General features: G+C 40.1%; 1 protein-coding gene across 4 annotated transcripts in view; it reads right to left on the bottom strand.

Annotated features, from left to right (window-relative positions):
* Positions 1-9,415: 9,415 nt before the first annotated feature.
* Positions 9,416-12,130, bottom strand: part of SENP6 (SUMO specific peptidase 6) — a 166,265-nt gene continuing 163,550 nt past the window's right edge. For all 4 annotated transcript variants that reach the window (XM_084624521.1, XM_084624523.1, XM_084624524.1 and 1 more), the window contains one exon: positions 9,416-11,967. In XM_084624521.1, coding sequence (XP_084480647.1) covers positions 11,758-11,967 — 210 coding nt within the window. In that variant the 3' untranslated portion in view covers positions 9,416-11,757. The remainder of the gene's footprint in view (positions 11,968-12,130) is intronic.

Genomic DNA, 12,130 nt, shown 5'->3' with positions numbered 1-12,130 from the left:
GCTGCACCTATACCTTAGATGTCCTCATATCCCCACACCTGAGGGCATAAAGAGAAGAATGGGTCTAACTGTCTCTCAGTTCCTTTGCCAATACAGAATCTCCAGGGAGTAGGACTTTAATAGTGGGGAAGGAAGGTTGAAATGTGATGGGTGGTGCGGGGACCCCCCCGGAGCTCCAGGTGCCACAAGCGGTGAGGGGATCCCCCAGCAGCCCAGCCCCCTCGGGCAGTGGAGGACCCTGGAGCTCCCACTCGCTGCAGGTGTCAGGGAACCCCCTGGAGCTCCCTGCTGTCACAAGCGGCAGGGTCCCCCCAGAGCTGCTCAGCCATTGTGCGGGGGGGACCCCAGAGCTCTCATTCACTGAAGGGGTGGGGGACTGGGAGCCTCAGCAGCAATTGGTGCTCAACCCGCCTCCCTGTTTTGTCAGGGATATTTTTAGTGAAAGTCTGGGACAGGTCATGGTCTTCCGTGAATTTTTGTTTATTGCCCGTGACCTGTCCATGACTTTTATTAAAAATATCTGTGACAAAATCTTAGCCTTTCTCATAACCCATTTTGATAATTTTTGTTAGGATATTGCCTGACCTTTAATCCTATTACCAAAGGCCATGAACAGGCTCAGTGTGTTCCTGAATAGTTTTGTCCCAGTAAGGTAATATGACAATGTCCTTTCTAGATCATGTGTATGAAGTTCAGCATCCTCTAGTGTTCAGACATTCTTGGGGAAGAAAACTGGGAGAGATGAATCAATTGGTTCACATAGAGTTGTGAAAAAAACTTAGGCAGGAATTTGGGATGAGACCTGAGAGTGATCCTTATAAAACAATGTATACGGGGGGGCCTGCCATGAGGGCCTGAATTTCTCCTGCCCTTTAAACTGATGTAATGGCTTCTCAAAAAGCAGTCTTCATTCATAGGTGCTATAGGGATTAGGGTTCCACCCTGTGAATGCTATAGTCCAGGGGGAGAAAATACTATGTGGCCCTTAACAGGAGGGTAATGTGAAGATATTGCTGCTAGATGGGCCCATATGGAACTAATAGAAAATCCAGATTGTTTCAGGACTAGTAAATAATCCAGTATTGCTGAAGTGGGTGTTGTCATGGGAGACAGCTGGTGCTGAATTGCCCAGATATTCTACTTAGCTTTATAAGTCAAGACTTTTCTGCTTTGGAGTAGAATGTTCTGAACTTCAGCTGAACACCATTTTCTCTGGATGTCAATCAGCCACCATCATCCAGTCGGTCAGATGTAACAATGCTGGGTCCAGGTGTTGGATCTAACCATTGTTCTGCAAGACTATGTTAGTCACAGGAGGCAAACTTATTAGGGGTTGTATTGAGCGGTTCATGAAATATGAATGCCAGAGCAGCCTGTCTTATGCCATGGCTGTCATGATCATTGATCCAGCATCTTATCTCAGTTTCCACAGATCCTGGGTAGTCCCTGATGCTTGAGGCCATGTCATCCCAGGAGTCTGAGGCATGCTGTCACTGATGTCTTTGAGATAACTTAAAGTTGGTTGATGAGGTTCACTATAGTCTGGAACGTTTCTTGTGAAAGACAAGCTCTCGCTGAGCTGGAATCTAATCTTAGGAACTCTATGCTTTGAGTCAGAATCATTGTGGATTTTTCTCTGTTGACTTCAAGGCCCACTGTGGTGAAGAGTTTTAAGGTCACTTGAAACGAGTTGGTCATCTGCTTCTTTGGATGAGGCAGTCATTGTGATATGGCTAGACCTGGACCCCCTCTTTTCTTAGATGAGCTGCCATGTCTACCAAGCACTTGGTGAAAACCCTTAGTGCTGTAGAAAGACAAAGGGGCCTGTATTAGTAATGAGATGTTCCTACTAGGAATCAGAAGTATTTCCTCTGAGCTGGATGAAGGTATATGTGAAAATAGGCATCTTGAAGGTCAAGACCTGTGAACCAATCTTAAGGGTCTAATGAGGGAATTAGAGATCCCAAAGTCACCAGCCTGAAAGTGAAACAATGGATGAATTTGTTGAGACATTGAAGGCTCATGATGGGCTGCCAACTCCCTTTGTGCTTTGGAATGAGAAAATAATGGGAATAAAACCCTGCCACAGAACTCTCTGGGCACCTCCCTCCACTGTTCCATATGATTAGGGGCTGTAGTGAGCAGTTCATGAGATATGAATAGCAGAAAAACCTGGTTTCTCCATAGAAGGGAAATAGGGGATAAGAATGGCCTGGAATTGAATAGAATATCCCTCGTAGACAATTTCCAGGATTCACTGGTCCAAGGTGATCCAAGTCCAGGCTTCCCAAAAGTAAGAGGTAAGTTGCCAAATCAGGGAGGCTGAAAGGAAAGGGATCCTCAAGAGCCAAGCTCTCAACACTGGCATAAAATTTGCCGCCTGGTGGAAGACACTGACTGCAGCAATGGAGGATGAGGAAAAGGAGCAACATTGGTGGAACCTCTGCTTCTTTTTGTGGCTCTGAAGTCCTCTGAAGGTTGTAGTAGAATTGAGCAGAGAGACACTGCCTGAAGGTGCTCTGAGAACTTGCTTTCTTCCTTCTTGGAGTTGGGACATACAGGCCTAGGAATTTAGGGTAGTCCTGGTGTCCTTTAATGAATGGAGAGCCTTAACTGTCATTGAATTAAAAAATTGTCTTAAAAGGGAGGGTCCTCAATCATGATGTGGTCCTCTCTAGATATCCCTGATACCTGGAGCCAGGATGACCTTTTCATCGTCACAGATGGGGCGATGGTGCATGCATCTAGTGCTGCTTGTAAGGAAGTGTGAGCTGTCAGCTTCTCTGTGTTCATTATAGATTTTTAACTCATCTCCGTGTTCAGGAGGAAGCTTGTCTGTAAGTTTAAACAGTTTGTCCCAATGTAAATAACTGTACTTTGTGAGATGGGCTTGGTGATTAGCTACTTGTATTTGGAGGCTGGCTGACAAATAGACTTTACATACACATAGGTCTAGCTTCTGAGGGTCTTTTTCCCTAGGTGTTGATTTGGGAGGCACCTGCTATTTGGGCTTCTCCTGAACAGCTGAAACAAAAATCCTGGCACTGGGTGAAAATAAAAGTACTTGAACCCCTTGAAAGACAGACCAACCCCAAAGTCTAATTAAAAAACAAAACAAAACACCATGGCAATTTTTAGACCAATCTCATGATTTTTGGATGATAGGGTTGGTACTATTGTGAGAGTCTCTTCCAAAGCCCCCGCCCCCAGATTCCCAATGTGATTCCCACAGAGAGGAAGGAGGGTGAGTAGCAATCGAGATGCTCAAATGGCCCATCATTCAAGTGGGGGAGGATCTCTCTGTCTGTGGTATTGAGGTCTCAGTGACTAAAGGTCTAGCCAATACCACCGCACATGATCTAAAGTGTTAACCTGGGGAGCGTGAGTGCACATGTGCACATGGGGGAAGGAAGGGCTGTGTTTCCTAGCTTATAAACTAACTATCTGACTTTTTTTGGTGCCAACTGGCAAAATGACTAACACAGATAGTAACAAGTTAAAATATTAATATGTAACACTCATGCTAGAACAGTGCATGGAGAAGCAGATGGACATTGCAGGGGTTCCATCTCATTGCCACGGTTACAGGTATAGTTGGGCCTCTGGTGGAAGGGTGCTAGGATGTCAACAACACAGGTCTGGCCCCAATGTATCCAAAGAGCTGAATCCATGTGGCCAACCACTCAAAGAAGAACCTCCCTTTTGTTGATGAGGTTGTTAGGGCCAGTGCTGCCCAGAGTGTGTAGCAGTTGGACAGAAAAGCGGAGTGTGTCTGGGGTCTATGTTTATTCAGCCCTTCAGCTCAGTGGCTCCTGCCAGTAATATCTGAGTGTGAGTTAAATCTGCCCTCACCCAGACAAATTAATCCCATTTGCAGGGTGATTTCCCCTACTGGTACAGGGGGCTTGTTTTGCTGGTACAGGCAGAGGCAACTTGCACTCTTCTGAACTAGGCTTTCTAAATCTGACCAGTAATCTGAAGATCTTTTTATCCTTTGTCTGGTCCCAGGCACTTCTCCTGACAGGGACCATGTGCAATAGACTGAACAATAATTAAACTTTTTAGTTGCTAGATTAATTCAGCATGCAAAGCACATATCTAAAATGGTTTCTGACCACGTCTAGGATGACAAAATACTATAGCACTGAGTTACTCAATTAGCTCAAATGGCAGAGGTCAGTGTGCTTGATTGAATGAACCTGCTGATGAAACTTGTGGGGGGTCATTGTGATGCAACATGATGAAAGTTCTGTTTTCTGAGTTTGCTTTTTTTTAAAAAAAAAAAAGTAGTAAATTATGTATTTTTTAAAACCTACATAAAAAGAATGTTATAGTTGCAAGGACAAGCATTCAGAAGTCAGGAAATGCCAGAATTAAGATCACCCGAGTCACCCTAACTTATCCTCCTAGTACCTAGGCAGGACCGGCTCTCGCCACCAGCAAAGCAAGCACATGCTTAGGGCAGCACAATTCCAGGGGCGGCGTTCCAGCCAGCCTTTTTTTTTTTTGGCTTGGGCAGTTGCGCTCTTGGAGCGACAAATTTTTTGCAGGGGGGGGGGGGGGGGCAAAAAAACCTAGAGCCGGCCCTGTACCTATGCACTATAAGAAAGTCTTTAATTACATGATTGCATACTATTCTTTCCCCAGGCCCCTGCCTCATTCAGTTCACAGGCTGGACCTACTTTGTGAATGAATCATGGTTATATAGTTAAGAAAACTGTTGTCTGCCTCATTTGTTGCAAAAGGTGGATACTTACTGCTGAAGTCAGTGGATGCTGCATTGTAAAATGGTACGTTTTCTAAAAATCAAGCCATAAGCATCTGAAATTGGGCACCCAAAATTAGTGTAGACTTTTGACAATCTCCATACTTCTTCTCCCTATCAGTAAAATGAGGACAGCAGCCCTCAGGTCACAGGGGTGTTGTGAAGATAAATTTATTCAATGTTTGTGACACATGCATAAGCTACAGTGATGGGCACCATAGAAAAAGCCTATGAGGAAATTAATAGTTCTGTAGTTATTTGAACTGTATTCAGTAAACAAGGCCTGGGGCCACATGCTGAACAATGGGGTTTAAAATGAAACATTGAAGAGCTGCTCATTCAATGAGCATTTTGTCTATCTTGTGCAAAGACAATCTTAAATCAAGCTTTTTCTAATTTATGACTTCCTGACTTTGCAACCTGAACATCTTTTTAATGTGGTTTTTTTGGATGCAGTAGCATAGGCTGGAAGTTTCTTAAGGTCATTCAGAGGGGATGAAGCTTTTGTATATCTTCTCACAGCCTTTTATTGCCCCTGCTAACTCAGAGAGATTATAGTACAGTGTAAGTAAATGTTTTCTTTTAAGTCAGAAGCATGTTCATCTGTTTATTTACTTTCCTGCATACCACAGGACTACATTTAGATTCATTTCCCACCAGAAGTGCAATTAAATGATGTAATGAGCCGAGAGTGTTCCTATTGCATTGGCCTACCTTGTTTACTTGTATTATCGGACATAGGTGCGATCTGGCATATTGCTGTATAACATTTACATGGAAGTTCCAGGAATGAAGCAACATGGAATGAAAATTAGCAAATGTAAAATAATTGTGCTGCTCTTTTTTAACTTACTATTTGCATTTAGCGGCAAAGAGTCCTGTGGCACCTTATAGACTAACAGACATATTGGAGCATGAGCTTTCGTGGGTGAATACCCACTTCGTCAGATGCATGTAGTGGAAATTTCCAGAGGCAGGTATAAATATGCAAGCAAGAATCAGGCTAGGGCTAACAAGGTTAGTTCAATCAGGGAGGATGAGGCCCTCTTCTAGCAGTTGAGGTATGAACACCAAGGCACACACAATAGCAGATTTAAAGATAGCCATTCTGCAGCAAAAAAACTTCAGGACCAGACTTCAAAGAGAAACTGCTGAGCTTCAGTTCATTTGCAAATTTGACACCATCAGCTCAGGATTAAACAAAGACTGTGAATGGCTAGCCAGCTACAAAAGCAGTTTCTCCTCCCTTGGTGTTCACACCTCAACTGCTAGAAGAGGGCCTTACCCTCCCTGACTGAACTAACCTCATTATCCCTAGCTTGATTCTTGCTTGCATATTTATACCTGCCTCTGGGAATTTCCACTACATGCATCCGACGAAGCGGGTATTCACCCACGAAAGCTCATGCTCCAATCCGTCTGTTAGTCTATAAGGTGCCACAGGACTCTTTGCTGCTTTTACAGATCCAGACTAACATGGCTACCCCCTCTGATACTATTTGCATTTAATATCCAACTTATAGTGGCAATTTTAAACTCCCAATCAAATCATAATCATATTCTTAGTGCTCTCATTAGGTTGTGCTTCTTCTCTATCATGTGAACTGCCCAATCTTGAAATTTAGCTAGGCTACCATAGTTTATGTCTACACAAAAAGAGAGTGGGAGCATACGATCATTTTATTTTATGAGCTCTAAATTAGGGATATTGATTTTCAGTCTGACAAATGTATTCAAATATTTGTTATATTCAAGGCATAGTAGGATGTTTTGCAAAAGACCTATACACTGTAAATATTAAACTCAGCCGAATTAGTATAGTTGTAAAAAATGCTTAAGATTGCCCTGTGTATAAATATATACATTACACTAGGTTAAACCACAGATGAAATGCATCTTGTTTTAATCCCATAGGAAAAGATAAGCTTAAAAAAATTCTAACAGTGGATTTTCCTCAATGTTGCATCGCTTTAGGATATGTGGTACCAGATCTTCAGCTGACATAAAGCATTGAGGCACCATAAACTTAAATTACACCAGTGGAGGATCTGGTCCACCACGTAGGTTAGAGTTTATAAACGCAAGTACTGAAATAAGAATGTGTTATATGAAAAAGACAGACACTTCCATGAGATGTGCTGCAGCTCTGCAATGGACAAATATAGTATATTGATCGGACACACAGCAAATTTAGAACATTTCAATAAAAAAGTAGGTCATTTACCAGTAAAAGTGCATCTGGCCAATTTTTAAATACTAAATAAATATGAATACGAATAGTTTCTTCTCATCCCATGTTCAACTATTCAAGTAAACATGCAAATACTATTTTCTGTTTTCAGGAAGTCACTTCCCCAAAGGATTCAAAGAAACAACTAAACTCAAAACAGCAAAATAAGAACTTGGAGCAGGGAGGGGAGAGGAAGAGATGCTCAAAAACAGACCAGTCTCCTTTTCTTGCATCTCTAAATATTTCAGTGGTTTATTAAGTTATTTTACTAGACTTTATTCTTTCTGCTTTTTTATTCATATAAACATTTATGAAAGGAAAATACATTCTCATCCTTTAAAGATATAAGAATGAAAGTATCTTTGTTAAGCACCTCAAAACTAATGAGTTTATAATTACGCATATGCAGAAACAGGATTATCTCCTTTCTGACAACACATTGTTTATTACCAGTGATTACGGATATGATTTTGTCATGGTAAAATTAGGCATAATTCACAGACCAGTGCTGGTAAAAATGTACACACAGTCAGGGTTTATGGTCACAGCAAGAAAGAATGTGTAACAATTTAACAAAAAAGTATTACAAGGTAGGCGTTGACACTGACCCGCCGGCTGGGTGACCCACTGAGGTGAGTCGGGGTGGAGGTAGCGCACCTTCCCAAAGTCCTGTTGCCCAGGGCTGGAGCGCGAACTTGAGGACATCTCTTAAAATCATGGAATCCGTGACCTCTGTGACAGAATCGTAGTCTTAGCAATGAGGCTCATGTAATAAAGAAAACAGCTTGACAGCTAGAACTCAGGGTGTGGGTCTGGCAGCTAGTACATAGACCAACTGGCTGTGAGTCAGAGACCCAGACCAAACTCCACAGTCATTCTCCAGAGTACAACTGCAGTAAGTTGGGTCCTAAAAGCCAGAACACATCTTTCGTCACATCAGCAAGCAGGCACAATGGTGTTAAGAGAGATGGGGATTTGGCTTGAAAGAATCCTGGTGAAAGATGCCCAGGTCGTCGTCATCTTAACCACATGGGTTATGGTCTGAGATAGCCACCATTACTTACTCTGTCACTATTTCCAGACAGAGATGGGAAAGTGTATGTGAACTCCAGGGATCTCCTGCACTCAGCAACCTCTCCTAGTGCATCCAAGCACACTGTGCAGGCAGAGATGTTTATAGGCCTTCCTAGAATTCTGCATATCAAAGCAACTCCAAAGCCATTTTAAAAAAGATGGCAAGTTTCATGTCTAAAAGAAGCAAGGTCCCTGTACCAGGACATCAAGAGTTAAAGGTGCTCAGCACCTCCCAAGCTTGGGTCCTTAAACAGCAAATGGGGTGTGTAGGACTGTAAAGTATAAGCACCTTTATATGAAAATTTCATTATATAATGCTTAGTGTTTTAACATATTAATCAAAGACAATAGAGAACTAAGCTTATTATAGAATATGAACACAGATGCTAAAAATGAGAACAGTGTGCGCTCAATATGATGTATTTGTAACCTCAGGAAGTTGAGGTTGTTCAATAGAAAAAAGTCTATTTATTTTTTGAAAACAGTGAAAGAGGGGAAAAAAGCTTCATGACCTCAAAATGCAAGGGCATATTGTTCTTTCTTCATGGTGTAACGTACAGCGTATAATTAAAAACCATGCAGCAGTGCCTTTTCCTCTTTGTTTATGGGGAAGGATTTTTTAAAAAAAATTAAATCGTTTCTTCACTGAATCCTTTGAAGTTAGTTTCCAAATCAAAAGAATAGGGTGGTCATTTTCCCCAGTGGTAGATTAACAAAATATTCTTCTTCCAGCTTTCGGTGCTTTTAAAAGATGTGTGAGAGCACGTGCTTGTGCACACGCATGCACTTTAGTGTAGCTACTTAAGCAAGAAAACTAAGACTGTCATAAGGGACTACTTAAATGTCATCTCTACTTCTGACGTTAGCCACCAAATGTTTACCATAGAGGCATGAATTTTTTATGTGAAGTAATCTAAAACTCTTATAAGAATTTTTAACTGTTATTCTATCCAACATGAAAGACAATACAACAGTTGCATCTAATTAGTCAGGTACCTGATAGCTTTCACTGAATAACTGTGTCATGCTACTTTTGAAAAGTATTTGTAATACTAAATCTTATCACCATGTTTTAAAGGAATATGCATCTAAAATGTTATTTCTCTCTCTCACAGACACACACACAAACACACACACTTAAAGTAGATATTTAAATATTTGTTTTTTGCACTAACTTTTGTAAAAGAAAACTGGTGCCAAATGATCAGTAGTGAATTCCCTCAAAATATCAAAACGTACTTCTCTAAAACAAGCATCATACATACATAAATTTGTATAATCTGATTCATGAAATGTTTTAAGTAAGTCAAATTCTTAATTCTTTATTTTTCTATTATCACATTTTATTAAAAAAATAAACATCTCTCTATATTCAACATACGTATTAGTTTGCTGCATGACTGAAGGTCTCAAGACTTTTAACATTAAATGATAAATCAAGCATTTTTATTCCTCGCATCCCAAGTGGGAAAAATAAGCTCTAGGCCATTCCTAGGAAGAGAATGGAAATAGTTCTAAAGTATCAGAAACCCTGAAAGCTGTACCACAATTATTATAAACGGAACAGTGCTATATTGATCACATTACGATATATTATATATAATTAAGAATCTTTCAATAGGGAAAAATTGGGAGGAAGACTGGATTGCGAAGAAATAAAATGTTTTCTATTTGCAAGTATATCTGTATCTCAATATTTTTCACCTGTATCTTTGATTTTACTTGCATTTGTATAAGCAACTATTCTAGATTGTTAGTTGCACTCTAGTTATTGACTTCCCATCCCTCCCGTCTTCTTTCTGACCCTGTTTTTATCATAGACTTTCCCAGACAATGGCAAGAATGCAGGACATGACTAGAGTTGTGTGTATTATATATTTAATACTATGCACAAGAGAGGTTAAACCACACTTGTATGCAAAAGGAAATCTGCATCCACAGTTCCCTAACATATGTTGGTAGCATTAACACTTTCCCAGGCCCCCCTGAAGGCTCCCTGTGTGGTCCAGGATTCATGCGTGGAGAGAAGAGGTGGGAGGAAATGTACAGAATCACCCCCAAATCCCATGGTCAATCTGTGCAAAAGGTAACATCCCAAGGTTATGGAATCATGGTACCTTGGTGAAGCCACCCTTCAAATAGGGTTTTTCGGAGACAGCTATCTGTCTGTGCAGGATTTCCCTGGCAGGACAAGTTATTTGGCAATGCTGTTAGGGTCTAGCATGTGAAAAGCTGATGTAGAAGTACAAGTTTGCATGTGGATGGTCCAGTGTCTCTAGCTGATCTCAGTGGATCCATAGGGCTTAGAAGCTGAATTCCCTGGTTCTTTGACAATAGGAGAAGGAGGCAGCAGAGCACACTCCAAATCAAAGAATGTGGAGAAAACACTGCAGGGTGAGGTGGGGGCACCTTTGTTTTCCCCACCTCTCCCGCAGATTTTTTTTTAAATGGGAGGGGGCAATTTCCCCCTTCCTATATATAAAATTAATTAATGTTAAGGAAAGACTGAATTATTCAAGACCCTTGCAACAACAGTTCTTATTCTCTCATCTGCATAACAAAACCTTTTTAATATTTAAAGGGCTGTGCAAGGTAGTGGCTTCGTTCTGTACTACAAGAAATGCTGGTTTTATAAGGCTGTGTTTTTATATAGTTTAAAATCAGATTACACTGTGAAAATATCCAAATAAACAAATTATTTCCAACATCTTAGTTTGATGCTACCTAGAATCAAGAACAAACAAATAAGCAAGCAATGAACACTGATATTTTGGTTTTTTTGGTGTGGACATTACAAAAAATAGTAATCATACATTTGTAAATGTTCATTACTTAGATAAAGCACATATGAATGTGACATTCAGAATTGTAACATAGAAAATGTAATGTGGGCAATCTGCTATCCAAGTACACTTACCAAAATACAATTTTATAGTGAGGGAAGTTTCAAAACACAACTGTACAACAACTGGGATCCACAAAATATGATATAATAATATCACTCAAGATCACTTTATTTGAAACTGTTATAATACTGCTTGAGAAGTAATCTCTGGTCAAAGAGCAACTGTGTTTTTTCTTCTTTTTTTAAAACAGAAATGCAGATCTTCTCATGACCCCAAATCTGAAGCATTCCTATTTAACTATTACATTGCTTACATTTGGATACTGTACGTGAGCATGTGAATTACCCTCTCTGGCGCCACAGTGCATTTTGACACATACTCGTTTGTAGATCAAGCAGAATAATCTTGTAAGGGCAAATGTAAAGGTCAAAATATGAATTAATTATCTTGGTACCAGATCATCCCCTATGTGTTACATGACAATTTTACTGAAAAAGAAAAAGTTATCCATTTCATCCTATAAATATTTTCTTTATTTGCTTTATGTTTAGAAGTAGCTATTTAAGTTCTATTAACAGAAATACATAACAAAAGCTTCCTAACAAGTCAAAAAAAATTAATTACAAATGCTGAAAAAGTTGGCCTCATTAACATATGTACAAACTTGTTTACTTAATACATATATTTTTGGGAATGTATTCCTTTTATGACACACATTTATACAGGCATTAACATTCCCAAATAACTTTTGAGCAGAGAATACTCCAATTCTTTAGTCTGGGCAGACAAAGATAAAATATATTTCAGTTTTTGACTGCAGAGCTAACATGCAACAGACGTATTTAGTCTGAGCTACTGTTGATAAATTGTTCTGTTCCTTCTGGCAAAGATCCTTCTGGTGAACGTAGGTCCTTCTGTCCCTTCTTTTCTTTGTTCTGCTGTTCCTGCAATTTTAGGATTATATTTCGTATTTCTTCTCGTTTAGTTTTCATTCTGGGGCGTGGAAACCAGTCTGTTAAATTCATTGGTAGCTCAAAATTGAGAATGGGATTCTGGAAAGAGTTCAGTTGAGTATTATAACATAATCTTTACAGCACAGTGATATTAAACACAAGACAATGCAATTGAGAATCTGAAATTGTCACCAAAACGTTCTCTCTCTCTGTAGTGAGTAACAAAGGAATCATCATCTTGGGGAACTAGTCATATTTGACT

Source organism: Lepidochelys olivacea (genome assembly GCF_965140295.1).
Source record: "Lepidochelys olivacea isolate rLepOli2 genome assembly, chromosome: 3".
Classification (NCBI taxonomy): domain Eukaryota; kingdom Metazoa; phylum Chordata; order Testudines; family Cheloniidae; genus Lepidochelys; species Lepidochelys olivacea.
The sequence above is the reverse complement of the archived record's forward strand: the minus strand, read 5'-3'. Positions and strand labels throughout refer to the sequence as shown.